Source organism: Oncorhynchus keta, unplaced genomic scaffold (genome assembly GCF_023373465.1).
Source record: "Oncorhynchus keta strain PuntledgeMale-10-30-2019 unplaced genomic scaffold, Oket_V2 Un_scaffold_938_pilon_pilon, whole genome shotgun sequence".
In the NCBI taxonomy this organism is placed as follows: Eukaryota; Metazoa; Chordata; class Actinopteri; order Salmoniformes; family Salmonidae; genus Oncorhynchus; species Oncorhynchus keta.
Window position 1 is genome coordinate 267,648 of NW_026291017.1, and position 19,997 is coordinate 287,644.

Sequence of the window (19,997 nt, forward strand, 5' to 3'; positions counted from 1 at the left end):
AACACAAACATAGGCACAGACACACACACTATACACACACATGGATTTTGTAATGTAGATGTGGTAGTGGTGGAGTAGGGGCCTGAGGGCACACCGTGTGTTGTGAAATCTGTGAATGTATTGTAATATTTTTTAAAATGGTATAAATCCCTTCATTTTGACAGACCCCAGGAAGAGTAGCTGCTGCGTTGGCAGGAACTAATGGGGCTCCATAATATATACAAATACTCACACGCCAAACTGACTGACACCATCTCTGGTATGTTAGAGACTGATGCATCAGTCTGTGTGTGTGTGTGCCCTAGACTTGTGGTGTGTCATGGTACAGGCTTTCCTGTTGTCAGACATACATTGGCGCCTCGACTTCCTCTGCCATGTTTGTTGAGCAGCCAACATGAAACAAGCCATGGTTACATGGTAATGTTTTACATCCTCTAGCTTGGACTCCCATCCAGAACACACGTCCCTTATTACCTCAAACACATCATATAGAAAACAAATGAACATAGCAGAATGACAAATGTATTAAATAGCAACATTGCTATATTCAGGTGGTTTCATCAAAAGAGAAGGAGGGAGGAGAAGAGCGAGATGATATGAGAGCGTCATCACTACTTACGTTTGGGTTCCCATCGGACGGTCAGAGGGGGGGTGAGGAACTCTGCTGCCTCCTCCATTCCACCCTGCCTAGAGGGAGTCCACGCTGTCACACTGCATGCATACGCCCCCATGTCCACATCCTGATGGTACACACACACACACCTTGTTAGCAGTTCTTGCTTTAATACAAACTTGTCTGTCTAACAAATGACTGTGCTTGAGGTACACACACACACACCTACCTGTGTGCGTAGGAAGCGGAGCTTGAATGTATCCGGTTCTACTCGGGTCAGAACGATGGCACCAGACTCCAACCTATCACGGTACAGCGTCCCAGACTTCAGGTTGCCGTGGGCATCCAGGGAACCAATAGGGAGGGTGGTCTGTGTGGTTGTCAGGCGGTCGCCAGGTGGACCAGGAAGTGGTGTGTACTCCCAGGTCACGCCCAGTCGGCCCCCTGCAAGGAAGTGGGTGATGTTGGTCACATGACACGCCAGCTCTGTGGGGTCACCTGTGACCTGCGGGGTCGACGAAGGGGTAAGGGTCACTGCGAAATTAGGCTCTGGAGGGAGGGACAGAAAGATGGGGTGGGAGAGAAGAGAGAGAAACATTAATAAACAGACTCTAAATGTCAGTAAAGGGTCATGGTGAAATAACATCCACCTTAGTGCATTCAGGGTAGTGTAACATGTTGACTTCTGCTGTACACAGAACCAGACCAGTTAGTTAAAAAGGAATCATCTGGAAGCCACTTCACAGCCACTAAGGTAGTGGTGAGCAGAGCTCTTCCCTGTCTGTAGCCATGAATCCAATGGGTGGTGTGTGTACGTTAGGGATGTGCACGGTTATCTGAATATCCGAACGGGCGTTAGTATTCAAATAATTGGAAGTACTCATTTGTGAGAGAGAAAAGGTGTTTTTAAAGTATTTTTCTAAGGTAAAATATCCATGTGACATTGTTATACCATGACCTTTCAAATTATGAATTTAATAAAAATGAACTTCAATGTAATTTATGACATGCGCCCCATAAAAGACTGTTAGCCTTCACGTGTGTAGCTTGTTGGTTATGTTGGCCAATCAAAACGGCAAAGAGGCTCAATGTGTAGCAAGTGGAATGAGAGTTCACTAATGCAGTGCAAGACAGAACAAAAATAACCAACAGGTAGGCTGTCTTATCTGAATGGGGTTGGGGAGAAAGCACAGCATATGGCCTCAATTAGCCTAACTAGCAATAGCTGGCTAGCTAGCTTCTAGGCTCCAGCAATCCAGACAGGTATTGATAAATGGGATGAAAAATTGCTTCTAGTTAGCCCGTCTTGGCTGTAGTCGGGTTGCCTTGGGGGCTAGCGAGACGAGTACCCATCTCACTGGCCCCTCAGCAGAGCATCAGCCTCTCTCCTTCCCACAGCAGTGATCAGGTTAAAAACTTAAGCAAAAAATAAATAAAATGCTAAAATTATTACGAATATCTAGATATGACAAAAATTCATGATACTATTCAAATAGTGAAATTTTTTCTAAACCCCATTCCTAGTGTGTGTGCGCGAATGGGGCAATCAGACTTCTCAAACACTCACACACAGTGTATCAATGTTAAGTGTCAGTGGCGGAGTGTGTGTTGGGTCTCAGTAGGTGATTGGGCTGGTATCTCAGTCAGACCTCTAGTCTACAGATTGTCCCTTTATGCTCCAATGAACACACATATCCCTTGCTCTCGATTAGTGCGTGTGTGTGTGTGTGGTCGTGGGTTTTCCACGTTGTGTCATTTGGACGTCACAGGGGCTGAATCACTGTCACCATCTGCTACACTGCTGTGAGGATCATCACAAGATCATCTGCGAAAATCCTCCTTCCTTTGCGAGGAGAGAATCCCCGCCAATTACCCATGTGCCCATTCCGCCGCTTTCACACCCCTCATCCATCTTTCACACACACACACATTAGCTCCATTAATAGACCAAAGGAAGACTCACACTGCAGAACGACTCAAACACATTTCCTGCTAATGGCCTACAAATGGAACGAAACATACATTATAACAAACTCGCGTGCCCACACAAGTACACAGGTGCACACCCACCCTCCCCTACTTACCCAAGACCAGATAAACTGAGGCATTATGCACAGGACAAGAGCTGTTCCAGGGCCATTTGTTAAGGGAATAGAAAGCTGAAATCTAGTCCACCCAGTAGAGAGCTGATACCAGGCAGTGAAGAACACTACTCTGCTCTGATGAAGAAGGTAATGGCTCTCAACAAAAACAAGACTAATGCACATTTTGAAACCGAACACCACAACTAGGTTTCCATTAGCCTGGCTGTGGTTCCCAACTGGTTGGTATGGACCAACTCAGGCCCAGTTGCTAATATATGCATATTATTAGTAGAATTGGATAGGAAACAATCGGAAGTTACTAAAACTGTTTGAATGATGTGAGTATAACAGCACTCATATGGCAGGCAAAAACCAGAGAAAAAAATCCAACCAGGAAGTGGGAAATCTGAGGCTTGTAGTTTTTCAACTCATGCCCTATCGAAGATAGTGGGATATTGGTCATATTGCACTTCCTAAGGCTTCCACTAGATGTCAACAGTCTTTAGAACCTTGTTTGATGCTTCTACTGCGAAGTGGGGGCTCATAAGGGCTGTTTGAGCCAGGTGTCTGGTAGAGTGTCATGAGCTTGCGACGCTTTGCGAGCTTGCTTTTCTACAGACAAAGAAATTCTCCGGTTGGAACATTATTGAAGATTTATGATAAAAACATCCTAAAGATTGATTCTATACTTCGTTTGACAGGTTTCTACGAACTGTAATAACTTTCAACTGAACTTTCGCATGGACTTGCCGGCGCGTCGTGACTTTGGATTGTGTACTAAACGCGTGAAAAACAAGGAGGTATTTGGGCAAATGAGGGACTTTATCGAACAAATCAAACATTTATTGTGGAACTGAGATTCCTGGGAGTGCATTCTGATGAAGATCAAAGGTAAGTGAATGGTTCTAATGCTATTTCTGACTTCTGTTGACTGCACAACATGGCAGATATATTTTTGGCTGTTTTATTGTCTGAGCACTGTACTCAGATTATTGCATGGTGTGCTTTTTTGGAAAAGTGTTTTTGAAATCTGACACAGCGGTTGCATTATAGAGAAGTTTATCTAAAGTTCCATGCATAACACTTGTATTTTCATCAACATTTATGATGAGTATGTCTGTAAATTGATGTGGCTCTCTGCAAAAATCACTGGATGGTTTTGGAACTACTGAACATAACGCCAATGTATACTGAGATTTTTTGATATAAATATGAACTTTATCTGACCTAACATAATCCTTGTGGTGCTTTCGCCGTAAAGCCTATTTGAAATCGGACACTGTGGCTGGATTTACAAGAAGTTTATCTTTAAAATTGTGTAAAATACTTGTATGCTTGAGGAATTTTAATTATGAGATTTCTGTTGTTTTGAATTTGGCGTCCTGCACTTTCACTGGCTGTTGAGGTGGGATGCTACCTTTCCGAATATCCCAGAGAGGTTTTAAAAGTGTGACCTATAAAAAAAAAATACAAGCACACACACACAACCACACACATTCGCTAAACAGACAGACACTTCGGAGGACATTTCAGTTGATTAAAAGCCATGATAAAACCAGTTTGTGTTTCAATTGATTTGTATCAGACCTGTCTTAGGGTTGTGTCAGCAGGGGCAAGCTGACAGTGTTAACTGCCAAATATCTCGGGGGGAGTGACTCACTGTTAATACAGGCCTGGAGTGTCAACGGTAAACACAGCCTGGCCTGTGTTTGAAATAAGTCATCCAATCTTACGTCAGGTAAGAACATAAAATGAGTTGTACTTTGACCTCATTCAGTAAGGGAACAATATACTTTAGCCACCATGTTTCCCTGGGAGCTAAGAGTGTGACACTGTGGCATTTGAGTGTGGAGTTCTGCGCCCTTTTCAAGTTTTTGGGTGTGTTACCATAGAGATATCATCCGTTTATAATCTACGGGAACTATCTGACCATCTCAACTCTAGAGACGTTTACTAACGTACTAGAGTTCACCTGTTCATACAGACTACCACGCAAACCAGACGGAACTAATGAAATGCTGTATATTTCATGAAAATAGTTCAACATTGGTGCCGATAAATAAACACACTCAAGAGTATATGTGTCTGCGCACACACACAATATAGTTAGTGTGTCTCACACACATGCTGTGCAACAAACCAAAATGCCAAGGGGAGATTTAATTATTAGGACAGAGCAAGCAGGTGTTCTATCTGGAGTGAAGACAGAGACAGATGGATGAGCGAGGCGAGAGAAAAGGAGAGCGAGAGAGAAAGAAAAGGGACTAAGCATGTTCCAAGGAATGTTCTCAGAGGACCTTCTCCACTGCCAAGAAGCTCCGGCCTTCATCGGAGGGTCTCTGGTTTCACTGGGGTGTTTGAGCATGTGGTGTGCGTCTGTGTTGAACCAGATAGGACCCAGAGTGCATTCCTCCACTCAGTCGCCACCCTGTCAACACCCTCCATCATCACTTTTCCTTCACTCCCTCAGTATACAGCAGCCACTGAGCATCCTGAAGCCTGACTCAAGACATGAAGGTGATTTGGAGAGAGAACCAGAGGTGGTCGGTGCGGTTTATGATGAGGAAGAATGATCATTTATTTTATGATTGGTCTTATTTTCTGTTCCAGTATGTTGGATTCACCCAGCTCAACGTAACATTGATAGGTTTAGGCTACTACATGATAAGCAAATCTATCCCCATCATGAGTTTGCTACAACCTAGCCTATGAATGAAAGTCACCATAGGTGCACAGGTCAAGGTCATTTTTTTGTAATCAAGGTGAGAGAGTGACACATTCAATACCACCTTCCACAATCTTGCCTGCATCTAGCTGATCTAGGGTGTGAATCATTCGTACACCATGGTGCTACCCTACAGAGTGCTGTTGAGGCTACTGTAGACCATTGCAAAACAGTGCGTTTTAAATCAATAATTTGGTGAATATATGTTGTATTGTTTTATCTAAAGTGTAACATTCATGTTTAACGGTTTATTTTTATGAAACTCACTGAGGATGGTCCTCCCCCTCCTCTCGGGAGCCTCCACTGGAGAGAACCCATTGAACTCCATGGTGACTCTGGGTGATTGTATGGGAGAAGTGACACAGCACTAACACCACAGGGGGGGGTTGTAGGATGGAGGAAGAATAACAGCAACTTAAAGTTGTAATAGGTCACTTTTTGGGAGACTCAACCAAATTCACATAGAAATGTGAGTTACAGATCTGTCATCCTCATTGAATGTTTTGGCATATTTTACTTTCGGTTTTGAAAAGGTATTTCACAGCAGTTTAGGTGGTACAGTGTGATTATCTATAGAATGACTGCTTGTTTTGTCACAAACTGAAATAAGGCAAACTATTAGAATATTAGCAAACAGGATTTCTGCAAATTGCACCTTTAAGAATGGCTCATTAAATGTGTGCGTGTGTAACCACAGGAGGCTGCTGAGGGGAGGACGGCTCATAATAATGGCTGGATTGGAGTAAATGGAATGATAAACACTTGGAAACCATGTTTATGTTACCAATCCTTTGATTCCGTTCCAGTGATTACTATGAGCCCGTCCTCCACAACTAAGGTACCACCTCTGGTGTGTGTCATGCTTCCGTCATCATTGTGACATACAGTAACTATTGTTGTGATGGACTGCAGATGTAGAGTCAAACAATAGTACCAATCAGTCAAGGAAAGACACACCAGTGTAGCTAGCCCCCTCTGCAGCTCCATAGGGGATTAGAAGGACACAGTGACTTCCAACTCTTTATACTACACCTCTACTGTTGGACAGAGAGGTTTATGGTGGTTGGAGGTATCCTGTAGAGAGTGTGTGTGCATGCACATTACTACATACAGTGCATTCAGAAAGTACTCAGATATCTCTGTACTTTGCTCCATTCATCTTTGCCTCGATCCTGACTAGTCTCACAGTCCCTGCCGCTGAAAAACAGCATGATTCGGCCACCACCATGCTTCACTGTAGGGATGGTGCCAGGTTTCCTCCAGACGTGACGGTTGGCATTCAGGCCAAAGAGTTTAATCTTGGTTTCAACAGACCAGAGAATCTTTTTCCCTCGTGGTCTGAGTGTCTTTAGATGCCTTTTGGCAAACTCCAAGCAGGCTGTCATGTTCCTTTTACTGAGGAGTGGCCTCCATCTGGCCACTAAACCATAATGGCCTGATGGGTGGAGTGCTGCAGAGATGGTTGTCCTTCTGGAAGTTTCTCCCATCTCTACAAAGGAACTCTGTCAGAGTGACCATTGGGTTCTTGGTCAATCAAGTTGTAGAAACATCTCAAGGTTGATCAATGGAAACAAGATGCACCGGAGCTCAATTTGTCTCACAGCAAAGGGTCTGAATACTAATGTAAATAAGGTATTTTTAATGTTTAATAAATGTGCAAACATTTCTAAAAACCTGTTTTTTGCTTTGTATGTAAATTGCTGAGGATTTTTATTTATTTAATCAATTTTAGAATAAGGCTGTTGCGTAACAAAATGTGGAAAAAGTCAAGGGGTCTGAATACTTTCCAAAGGCACTGTATAATACCATTTCCTCAGCGTAGTAAGTCTGAATTTCATGGGATTTGGGTGCGAGTGTGAATGTGTGCCTTCCAGACGTAGGCAGAGTTCCTCTTCCATTGATGTCTGGCCTTGCCTACGCCCCTCTCCCACTAGGCTTAACCCAGGGCACTTCTCTCAACATGCACAATGGCAGACAGAAAACAGACATCTAGTAACCACCAACACATACATATGGTTGGTGAGTCTGTTGGTGTAGGGCTCTGTGGTACTAGAGGGGAACTCCTACACTCTGGCTACACATTCCTTTCCTCCATGACCGTTTTCACTGCACAGCGGTGTGTGTGTGTGTGTCAGAGGAGCGTCAGGTTTGGGACTCTAGAGAACCAGCACCAGGCAGACCTAGTTCCAGAGCAGATTTAACCCCACAGCTACTGCAGCACCAACAGCTGCTGCGTGGCGCATTCAAGATCTGAATTCTAAGATAGTTTCATACACTAGGAGCAGTGGGGTTGCTTATTATCATGCTAACCCAATGGACTTTATGGCATTTCCTCACACAGAAATACAACACGTAGCCTAAAGCAGCGATTCTCAACTGCTGGATCGCGACGCAAATGTGCGTCACAGGAGGTTTCTTCAGAGTGTTTTCAATATAAAAACGCCATTAGCAATGCTATTTTGGAAGTCTCAAAACAGTGAATTTATTACTGTTAGATTCTAATTTTCAGTGTAAAAAACTCTAGATACTATGAAAGTGCAATCCAAGTTCATTCTTCCCAGAGGGCCAATACAGCCGCATTAGACAAAGTCATTCACACAAGCACTGATATGTAATCCTTTCTCCTATGCTGAGTCTCCTCCTACACATCTGAACAAACATTGCATCTTTCTTGCTAGGCAGGAAACTAAGTGATACGGACCATAAACTTTCCTCCCTTAAAACATGACCTGGACCCCTTTCATCACTAATCCATGGCTCTCCCCCCTTATCAATGCCTGCCACGTGATCATTTCCCCTACACTCAGTATCAGTACGTTCCAAGCTTAACCACCAACTTCTGGTGTAGCCCCTCAGCTATGACACCCCTCAGGTACCTCTTAAAACTAATGATTAATAACATTTAAAGTTCAGAAACCCAAAACCATCATTAACATTCTTCATCAAGAATATGGGGAGGATTGAATGAATGACAACGAAAGAGGTTAGAATGTGGTTCCCTTGTCATATATTTGCCATCTATATAACATTTAAAAATCCAGATTGTATTTTGTCAATTCTTTTCGCGATGAGAATATTGGGCCGGGACTGAGACAACCCGATTCAATTTGGGTCCTGAGGAAAAACCAGTTAAGAACCACTGGCCTGAAAGGTCATCAAAATCTATACCAAACTGGGAGGGACGACATGAATTTATCCATTGCTAAATGTTTTGCTACGGTGGTCCCTAACGAATCCCTACACGACCACCCACACACTCTGAAGGATGGCATGAGTGACACCACGGCACCTTGAACCGGTCAGGTCATATACAGTTACACCCTACACCACCGCTTAGGTCCCAGAGCAACCATGCTGTCATTGTAAATAAGAATTTGTACTTAACTGACTTGCCTGGTTAAATAGAGAGAGGGAGCGAAACATGGTGTAAAACCAGAGAAAGGAGTTAGCTAGGCCTTAACAGGCATGAATAATCAATATTTTTCACTGTGGGGGCAGGTATGTCAGAAAAAGGCTTGACTAAAGGATAGGCTCACTCTGCGGGTGCCTGTGTGTGTGTGTGTGTGTGTATGTGTGTGTGTGTGTGTGTGTGTTCGTTCCTGTGTGTCTCTGTAGTACAAGGCATCACTGATGTACTGCCATGGTGAAGCATGTGTTCAAAGTAAGCCTAGTGAGAGGCCAATGCTATTAATAGTATGTTAGATATGGTAATCTTGGTTGGACTGCATTTCAAGACCTGAAAAACATACAGTAGATATTTTAACAGCACTTTCACTCACTGATCTGTGTGACTAGAACTTGTACTGGGTTGGAGGTCTTCTCTGCAGCCTGGTACCATCTTCCTCCTCCTCCGACCCAGGCCCGAACCCTACAGGAGTACATCCCCTTGTCAGACCCCCTTACCCCCCTCACCACCAGCCTAAACTCCCCTGGCCCCGTCCGCTCCAGCCCCACCGAGGGGGACCCGTTTGAGACCACCCCGTCACGGCCCAGGCTGACCGCTGTGCGTCCGTCCACAAGCCAGGTGACCTCCAGGGCCAGGGAGGCCAAGTTACCCGCGGAGACCAGGCAGGTGAGGGTCAGGGTGTCGTCCATGTTGAGCGTGGTGTTGGACATGGCCACGACAGACAATGAACGAGCTGGAAGGCGGAGGGAGAAGACAAAATGGCTGCCGTTAGAACCAATAAACAAGGAAACAACCCCTAGGTCCTAACTGCTAGACACCTGAAGAACTGGACCGGTTGGATAAGTAGAAGCAATATGGTGAAAATATAGAACACTCCAGCACAGTTGGATATGGAGACACAAGTACTCTACACATCAAGAGAAGACTGAGTAGAAGGGATTCAACATGGAAAACTTGATTAAAACCATCCAGATCAAAAGAACCAACAGTGAGAAGTTGAAAGACCCACATATAGAAGATCAAGGATGACTATTTATTAAAAAGCCAATTTCAAAAGCTCTTGAACCCACAAAATGTCAAGTATAAATGGGTAACTATTAAAAGTGAATATATTCCGAGAACGATTTAGGCTAAATGGTAAGAGTTTCAAAGCTATAGAAAGAAAAGTCAAGGAAAATCACATTAAAACATGATACGACTCATGACTCCAGAGACTGAACTGGAGCTAAACGCTTTTTTTTTGGGGGGTTATATTTCTCAAATTAAATCCTGGATACTGCTACTATGGGAGACTGGGATATCTGGTAGGTGAGATGACTTCACTATAGCTCACTATGTATGTTTAGACAAGAGAGCCAGGACAAAGGCCCCTGTTAGACTTCTCCAATCCTCTTTACTTTAGCATCTCAGTAGACAGTCAATAGTGGCTGCATGGCTACACTAGTCTGTACTTAGATACAGCATGTAAAGGAAGGCCCACAGTCACTCCATGTTGTCTTCCTGCTAAGCTAGTCCCTCAGTCTCTCACCCCATTTTAATCACACACCATGCAGGAGAGGGTTCAGGGGATATGGTGTCCCAGGCAACCACTGTGTGTGTGTCAGGGGCTCCTCACACACCCAGGGATTAAGGCCTGACAGGGAGAGGGGCTGAGATAGATCTCTGGGTCAAGAGCCTCTCCAACACAAAGAAATGCTGCTAGGCTAAAATAAAGTAGAGGCCATAGAAACGACAACCATCCCCCAGATCCCGCTCTCTCAGCTGGTCCTAACCCTTCGATATTTTTACATCTGTAAGGTGGAAGCCATATTGTGGAAGCTCCATTGCACTGCTTATACCAATCCAGACCATACAGATCTGCAAATATCTCAGGGTTAAGGTCAAAGGGGAGTGATTTAGGATCGGCTGAATGTTTCACATGCTAAAGTACATACAAAACACACCCCATCCCCTTTACCTGTAGGTGTGACTGCCACAGCTCCCATCTCCACAGTCTTCCCCACGATGTTCTTCCACTGACCCCCTTCCTCATGAATCCATTCCCTCCCCGTGCACACGTACATCCCTGCATCAGCCTGCGTCACCCCGGCAACAACCAATCCAAATGCCCCATCTCTGCGAATAGCCAATCGGAGCCCTCCGTCAGCATAGCGCTGGGCGGAGCCACTTCCTGTGACCACATCCCCATCTGGGCCAACGGTCAGGATATCCACCAATGGGATGCCTGGTCTCCGTAGCGACCAGGTGACGGACAGGTAGGTGGGATCAGTGAAGTGGCGGGTGACGTTGCAGGAGAGGGTGATGTCGCCACCTTCGGGGACCACGGGCTCTGGGGCCTCCGGGGCCACCTTCAGGGTGTTAGCAATGACTGTAGAGAAAGGACAGAGTTACACACACGGCTAGCATCGTTAATTTGCTGCTTCACTACAGCGACATGGTTCTTTACTGCATGTTAAAATGTCATTGTGACAGAACGCTAACAGATGTTGCCGTAAGCCAACACATCTCAAAATGTCATCATGTTCGTTCTTCTTCATCGCCAAGAGTCATTACTGCTTTTATAATCCATGAAAAATCTATTAATACCAAATGTCAAGCTTACACATGTGCATCTTCCTTATCTGCCCCTTCCCCCCCCACCCACCCCAAACACACACACGGTTTAGGCTGTCAGTGAGGGGTGTAATGGGGGGTGCTGCTGTCAACAGTATGTGTAAGGAGGGTTTAGATTTGATAACAGCGCTTCTCTCTCCTCTGATGTGGTTTACTCTGACCATCATAGCTGAATAAACAGAAGAGAAACTAATGGGGGGGCGAGAGACTGTATGCCTGTGGCTCTTTCGCAATGTCTGTTCATCGCACTCCCTCTCTTACGCTCCTCCTCACTCCCGCTCCCTCAGCCTCTAAACAAGAATGATACTGTGCTTTGAAGTGTTCATATTCTGATGAACCTTCTTACTCTAAGCTCAGTAAGCTGCCATTCTACCAAGTCTTTGATATTGGACTTAGTGTCCTGGAGCTGCCAAATCACTGTCACACTCAGTTAAAAATCTCCCTTTCCCCCCCAACTAGCTAAACATATTCCTGTCTATGTGTTCGGGTACGGAGAAAGTGAACATCACCCAACGGAAAGCCATTAATGTTGAACGTGCTGAAAGCCATTCAGTGGATCATGAATAGTTGTCATAGCAGAAGCAGCATTCAGTCTGTTCAGGGTGGGAGCAAAAACAAATTGTCAGAAAAAGAAAAAAAAAAGAGTTGGGTCTTCCAAATGGACAATGACCCCAAGCCTGACCTCAATCCTATAGAAAATGTGTGGGCAGACCTGAAAAAGCATGTGCAAGCAAGGAGGCCGACAAACCTGACTCTGTTACACCAGCTCTGTCAGGAGGAATGGGCCAAAATTCACCCAACTTATTGTGGGAAGCTTGTGGAAGTCTACCCGAAACGTTTGACCCAAGTTAAACAATGTAAAGGCAATGCTATCAAATACACTCAATTAGTATGTAAACTTCTGACCCACTGGGAATGTGATGAAAGAAATAAAAGCTGAAATAAATCATACTATTATTCTGACAATTCACATCCTTAAAATAAAGTGGTGATCCTAACTGACCTAAGACAGGGAATCTTTACCTTCTAGTAAATGTCAGGAATTGTGTCAAACAGAGTTTAAATGTATTTGGCTAAGGTGTTTGTAAACTTCCGACTTCAACTGTATACACACACACACACACACACACACACACACGTAAAAATAAATATGTAAAAACCTATTTTTGCTTTGTCATTATGGTGTAGTGTGTAGATTGAGGAATTTTTTTTATTTAATCCATTTTAGAATAAGGCTGTAACGTAACAAAATGTAGAAGTCAAGGGGTATGAATACTTTTCGAATGCAATGTGCATTATACATGTCAATGCCACTTTAGCCAGAAGAAAATAATGTATTAGATAGACAAGTGAGCCAAGCAAACACAAAAATGAAAGTTTTGGTGGAGAATGCCGTTTGCGTAGACACCAATAGGAGAGGTCAGTAGACTGCCTCACCTACACAGGTGACTCTTCATACCAGAGTAAACTCATTTACACTACATGGTGTTACATCAATGGATCTCACTGTACTGTGTATACAAACCGTCTACTAGTTCAACTACACCACCATGAAACATTGTTTTACAGCACGGCTACAAGCAGGACTAAAAAATCACCTACTAGTTCAAGAGCACTTAGATTTTACAATATAATCTCACGCCTCTACCTGTTCCAGCTCTCCTCGTCAGCACAATTCACCACTAAGCCTCTTTCTTTTCCTCTCCCTCAGCTCATTGAGACAGACTGTTCAGAACAGGGCAACAGTCAGCTCAACAGAAATAACAACCCCCATTTGACTTGAGATAAATACACCCATCTGGAATCTGCTCTCCAAGGGTGTGTGTGTGTTGGAAGACTGAATGTGTGTGAACATGAGTGAAATCACCACTTGATCACCCCTCACTAGTGTTTCCCCAAAGCAGCAGATCTAGGAACCGGTTCCCTCCCCAAAGCAGATTAGCATAATTGGGGTTAAAGTTACATAGCTGATCCTGAACCAGTCCATCTAAGGAAAGTGCAGCTGTGTCCATGTGTATACAGTATATAAGCGCACACGTGTGTGTGTGTGGTCTGACAAACACACCAGTTTAAGAGAGCGTGTCATGTGTAAGCAAGGGATATGAGCCGTGTTCAATAGACCACACGAACCACAACAAGAGAACATGAACACACACACACACACACACAGTATGGGTCTTCCAACTCAGCCAGCCTCTATGTAAACTAGAAGTCATAATGGAGATCTGACTAATCTAGTTTGAAGTTAATACAGTTCTAAATGGATATACGGTGATTCCACACTGATGGTTAAGACAGTCTATAAGTCTCTCATACTCGTGTCTGACCCACCTTTGAGCGTTACCCCTGCATCGTAGTTCCCGCTGAAGACAGAGTCCGTACTGGGTGTACTGCAGAGGTACGTGGCACTGTCTGAAGACCTCACTTCCTGTATCCTCAGCTCCACCACGCTGTCCCCCAGCCGCACCACGCTCAGATCCCCACTGGCCACCCGGTCGCTTAGCGACAAGTCCGAATACTTTGGGTCGAAGGTGGAGATTACATGGATAGACCCCGCCTCCCCCTGCTGCATGGTCCAGTCAAAATCCTGCTCCCTGGGCCCCTCGTAGTCAGTGACATCACAGCGCAGTGAGACAGGTTGGCCCTCCACACGGAGCAGAGGGCCAGGGGACACAGACACCACCCTGGCATGGGATACACCTAGAGAGGACACACACATACACGTCATTGACAGATCCGCATACATAAAATCCGCAGAATCCCCCACACAATGACAGCATCCCTACCACATCAGACTTCCTTCGCTAATCTCTTGAAAGCCTCTCTGCTTAACAATACGCATACATTTGAGATACATGGATATATTTAGCACAGGTCAAGCTAAATATACACTTAGATACTTCCTTTGGTTTGATTCCTCTGTGATTCCAAACCCACAGTGTGTGTGTGGGTGGGTGTGTGTTCTATAAAAAAAGGCCCACATATTGACACCTGAACCTTAGCGTCGCTGCACTCAACGGGTGAATCAATAATCTGAAGCGGTTCCTCTCCTCATCTCCTTTCCTTTAGTCCCACTGACAGAGTAACAGGGGAAAGCAAAGCCTATGGTAACCTTCTTAGACTGGAGTAGAAGGAAAGGAAGCCACTAGAGACTATTTAGATGCACCCATAGAGAGAGACAGTATTGCTAGAGAAGGGAACAGCCTAGACCACATACTCTAGCTAGAGCGAGAAGACCTATATAAAGTACAGGCTTGTTTGGATGGGCATAGGGGAAAGAGCAGCAAACATGCACACACACCAGGCTTGTCTGAACAGGCTGAGGGGAAGAGTGTGCACATGCCATGGCCAGCATGGAGCAACACATGCTCCCCCACCCACACACACACCACAAACCAAAGAACAGTATCAGGAAAAATGATAAGAGGTCAGCTCATTTGGCAAGAACAAAGGGACGACGCACCAGCAGCTTTCAAAAGAACGACCCCACAGCCCAGAAATAGTCCCTGTTACATACCAAATGGAACAACCAAAGAGCAAAGCCTTCTGGGAACATTTCCATCACGCTCTACTTCTAATGGTAACGTTGGCCGCATTCCAATATGATCCAGGTTTCAAGACTAGTCATTCAACTGAGACTGCTCTTCTCTGTATCACGGAGGCGCTCCGCACTGCTAAAGCTAACTCTCTCTCCTCTGCTCTCATCCTTCTAGACCTATCGGCTGCCTTCGATACTGTGAACCATCAGATCCTCCTCTCCACCCTCTCCGAGTTGGGCATCTCCGGCGCGGCCCACGCTTGGATTGCGTCCTACCTGACAGGTCGCTCCTACCAGGTGGCGTGGCGAGAATCTGTCTCCTCACCACGCGCTCTCACCACTGGTGTCCCCCAGGGCTCTGTTCTAGGCCCTCTCTTATTCTCGCTATACACCAAGTCACTTGGCTCTGTCATAACCTCACATGGTCTCTCCTATCATTGCTATGCAGACGACACACAATTAATCTTCTCCTTTCCCCCTTCTGATGACCAGGTGGCGAATCGCATCTCTGCATGTCTGGCAGACATATCAGTGTGGATGACGGATCACCACCTCAAGCTGAACCTCAGCAAGACGGAGCTCCTCTTCCTCCCGGGAAGGACTGCCCGTTCCATGATCTCGCCATCACGGTTGACAACTCCATTGTGTCCTCCTCCCAGAGCGCTAAGAACCTTGGCGTGATCCTGGACAACACCCTGACGTTCTCAACTAACATCAAGGCGGTGTCCCGTTCCTGTAGGTTCATGCTCTACAACATCCGCAGAGTACGACCCTGCCTCACACAGGAAGCGGCGCAGGTCCTAATCCAGGCACTTGTCATCTCCCGTCTTGATTACTGCAACTCGCTGTTGGCTGGGCTCCTGCCTGTGCCATTAAACCCCTACAACTCATCCAGAACGCCGCAGCCCGTCTGGTGTTCAACCTTCCCAAGTTCTCTCACGTCACCCCGCTCCTCCGCTCTCTCCACTGGCTTCCAGTTGAAGCTCGCATCCGCTACAAGACCATGGTGCTCGCCACGGAGCTGTGAGGGGAACGGCACCTCAGTACCTCCAGGCTCTGATCAGGCCCTACACCCAAACAAGGGCACTGCGTTCATCCACCTCTGGCCTGCTCGCCTCCCTACCACTGAGGAAGTACAGTTCCCGCTCAGCCCAGTCAAAACTGTTCGCTGCTCTGGCCCCCAATGGTGGAACAAACTCCTCACGACGCCAGGACAGCGGAGTCAATCACCACCTTCCGGAGACACCTGAAACCCCACCTCTTCAAGGAATACCTAGGATAGGGTAAGTAAGGGTAGGTAATCCTTCTCCCCCCCCAACAAGATTTAGATGCAAGTGGCTGTTCCACTGGTTGTCATAAGGTGTATGCACCAATTTGTAAGTCGCTCTGGATAAGAGCGTCTGCTAAATGACTTAAATGTAAATGTAAATGTAATCCTACACCACTGCCTTAGTTGGACCCTTAGTGATTAACATATCACTTCAAAACACCTTGTTGACATACAGTACACTTAACCCCATTTCCTGTTCTAGCGTGTTGGGACACTCAAGGAACTGGGAGAAATAGACGTTTGAGGGAAGGTGGTCCATAAAACATTGCTGGAACAGTCTGGTTCTGGGGATGTCATCGCTTTGACTTACCCTACGTCATAAGAGAAGGGATATTATACTGGTCGGACCACTTAGGAGTGTGACTAATATTACCACGCAACTCTTAAGCCACTCTTATCCAAACAAACGGCCGGAGGGCCACAGAGTAAACAGGCAATATGAGACAGCCCAGTTAGGTTTAGTGTTCCCACATGGCCATATCACTTGTTTAGGTTAGACATAAGTGGCCACCTGTGCTAATTAGCAGTCTAGCGTCCCCGAACACCTGTTTGTAATCTGAGGAAGTGTCGTTCGTCAACTGGAGGCACACAGCTTGTTGATCTGTGCAAAACTGCTACAGGAAGTGCATATTTTTTTTACACAGAAAATTATTTCTTGCCAATGTGAAAGGTAAGGGGCATATGAGCATATGTTGCCAAAATTGTTAAAACAGCGTAGGAATTGTAGTTAACATGGAGGCAACAAATGGGCAAATGTAACTGCTGAAAACCATAAATACAGATAAGGGTTTTGGAGAGCTAGGGCAGTCGTACGTCATCAACATGTTTGGGGTCGTGTGCATGTATTTATTGTTTAGGCCAGGGTTGTCAAACTCATTTTGCCCTGGGGGCCGCATTCGGTCTTCAACAAGGTCCGGTGGGCCGCACTGAAAAGTGGTTATATTTCCTTGCCGTCAAGATTTGCTAAAAATATTCCTGTATACCATAACCCCACCACAAGGCACTCGTCACAACATTGACATCAGCAAACCACTCACCCACACGATGCCATACAAGTGGTCTGCGGCGAGACCGGATTGAAAACAATGGAGGCGGCTAAATGGCGAGGCATTGTCAATCGGCCGTCTGCTTTGGCTGTGCAGTATTTACAATGATTTGGCCTCTGCAGAAGTCATGCAGTTTGCCGAACAGCGCAGAGCTGTTGTGAAGGACGTTGTCATGGAAGTCAGTGTGTGTTCATACAGGACCTCCCGTCACAAGCATTCACGTCAATACGGAGCCCTCCACATTCTTACAAAATTTGAGAAGTGCACGGCGATCCAGTATGGAGCTCAATTTGACCTCTGTGTGCCTACCTCTGTGCGCCTAGGCTTCGTAATTGTGTCACACCATCCATACAGTAGCACCGACCACATTTCAGATCTAGCAGAAATGGGCTCTTATGGTAGAGAAATTATCATTAAATTCTCTGGCAACAGCTCTGGTGGACATTCCTGCAGCCAGTATGACAATCGTACGCTCCCTCAAAACATATGTGGCCCTGTGTTGTGTGACAGAACGGCACATTTTAAAGTGGCCTTTTAGTGTCCCTAGCACAAGGTGCACCTGTGTAATGAACATGCCGTTTTATCAGCTTCTTGATATACCACACCTGTCAGGTGGATATATTATCTTGGCAAAGGAGAAACAATCACTAACAGGAATGTAAATAAATGTGTGCACCAAATTTGAGAGAAAAGCTGTGCTATGAAAAATATCTGATCTTTTATTTCTGCTCATGAAACATGGGTCCAACACTTTACGTCGTTTACATGTTTGTTCAGTGAACAACTAATCTAACTAAGCTGTTTGGTGCAGTAGTTCAATTAAAATAAAGTGTATGAATACGAGTAATCTCGTTAAATGACAGACTTTCCTGTAGAATCCCTACTGTTGACCAGTCACAAGTCGGGAGACTCCGGCTTGTGACCAACGTGTGCCGTAACAACCGAAGAAAAAAAAATCGTTATAATATATGCACCAACTCTTCCGAACGGTTTCGGCTGGGAAGCATGCGGAAGCCATCGGGAATGGCTCAAGGGCACACACATCCCCTGCTCCAGGAAGGCTGGAGACATGTTAACATTTGATAATCTCACAGTACCACACCAATTTAAAAACTCAGCCGCTCACACAAACACAGGGAAGCCCTGAGCGACGCAAAGTATACGTTGACACACACACACTCCCCATCCTACACAATCGGACACACCGTTGTGAAATAAAATGGGTCCGATCAACTAAACGAAAAGTATATTTCTTCCTTGATCACTGAGATAAGATAAACAATGACTATAATAACAGAGGTCCATCAGTGGTGGACAGTGCGCCATTCCAAGTTCAACTACATTAGTTCAATTTATCAAGGGGATCTATGCGAATTGGACGGCTACCCATCGCGTGTTATGGTGCCTCCATGTAACTGGACCATTGTAAAGGCTTGTCAACTTAATTGATGTCATTACATTAATTAAAAGTTCTCGCTCGTATTCCTTTGATTGAACGATTAAAAGTTTCGACCAGGATTTGAGGAGCTGAAATGGAAAATTGCCACACACCCTACCTGTGACCAACCACCGTAGCCTACACGTAACGATGAAGTTGGGCGTGGGAAAATCTATTCACATATTTTAAAAAGGTTCGTTTTAGTAAAACTCAGTCATGTGTAATTAATTTAGGAGGAACAGCATGATCAGTAAAAATCCGTTGATAACATTGCCTTTAAATTAATTTGACTAATTGCTTTGTCAATGGAGATTCTTATCAGGTTTTAAGTGAAAACGTGCCCGCGTGTACATGTCAATCTAATAGTTCCCACTAAACGACAGCACGCGTTCTGACGATATTATCAGACCGTTAGACAACCCTTTTTCAAATATAACTTACCCATCGATAAAAACAAGAGTAGAAGAGATAGATGTTGCATCCTGCAAATTCGCGTCATTTTAACTCCCAGTTCGTTCCTTTGTCATTAAAATCCGCCACGGGCGAACGGAGTCCTCTCGGACCTTTAGTTCAAAAACCCAACCACGGGCGACCTCTCAGAAATCCCCAAAATGCTGTTTACGAGAATCGACACTGGCGAGTAGACGTTCAGATATCCGTTAAATGGACTTGCGTGCAGTGAAAGTCCACTGGTAGCGACCGTGTACGCTCGCATAATTCATACCGAGTGTCGTTAATCAGTGTTTGGTTTTGGAACGGGAGAGGGAGGGAACAACGTTGCGGTGTCCGGAAGTCAGTTTTTGGAGGAGGGGAGTAGCGGCGGGATTTTCACAGGTAGCTCTGTCCCAAGTCTCATCTCATGTAGTCTCACTAGTGGCTATTTCGAGCTGAATAATAGGCCTACAGAATATCGTCATCATCGATACAGTATGTGTAACGTTAGCCTATTGAAATGTTGCTTTCAGATCATTGCACATCTAAAAAGGGGCCACTAAGAGGTGTGTAGTTTCAAGTTTTAAAGGAGAATTTAACTCAAAAACGATATTTTTCATTAGTCCACTGTTGATACAGTCCTAAAATGCCTGGCATGTCAGCAGTCAAATTGTCAAGATATTATACAAGGTTGGATCTAATCCTGATTGGTTAAAACTGCATTCCAGCCGGTGTCTATTCTACAAGTTCCCACAAACTACATATGATGTTA

The 19,997-nt window shown here is 45.1% G+C and overlaps 1 protein-coding gene across 1 annotated transcript in view; it reads right to left on the reverse strand.

Moving 5' to 3' along the window:
* LOC118372390 (prostaglandin F2 receptor negative regulator-like) overlaps window positions 1-19,599 on the reverse strand; it is a 39,354-nt gene extending 19,755 nt beyond the window's left edge. The window contains exons 1-6 of the mRNA XM_035758253.2: window positions 19,235-19,599; window positions 13,773-14,141; window positions 10,786-11,196; window positions 9,202-9,561; window positions 843-1,162; window positions 620-740 (exon numbers count right to left, since the gene is read on the reverse strand). Coding sequence (XP_035614146.1) covers window positions 620-740; window positions 843-1,162; window positions 9,202-9,561; window positions 10,786-11,196; window positions 13,773-14,141; window positions 19,235-19,292 — 1,639 coding nt within the window. The 5' untranslated portion in view covers window positions 19,293-19,599. The remainder of the gene's footprint in view (window positions 1-619; window positions 741-842; window positions 1,163-9,201; window positions 9,562-10,785; window positions 11,197-13,772; window positions 14,142-19,234) is intronic.
* Window positions 19,600-19,997: the final 398 nt, after the last annotated feature.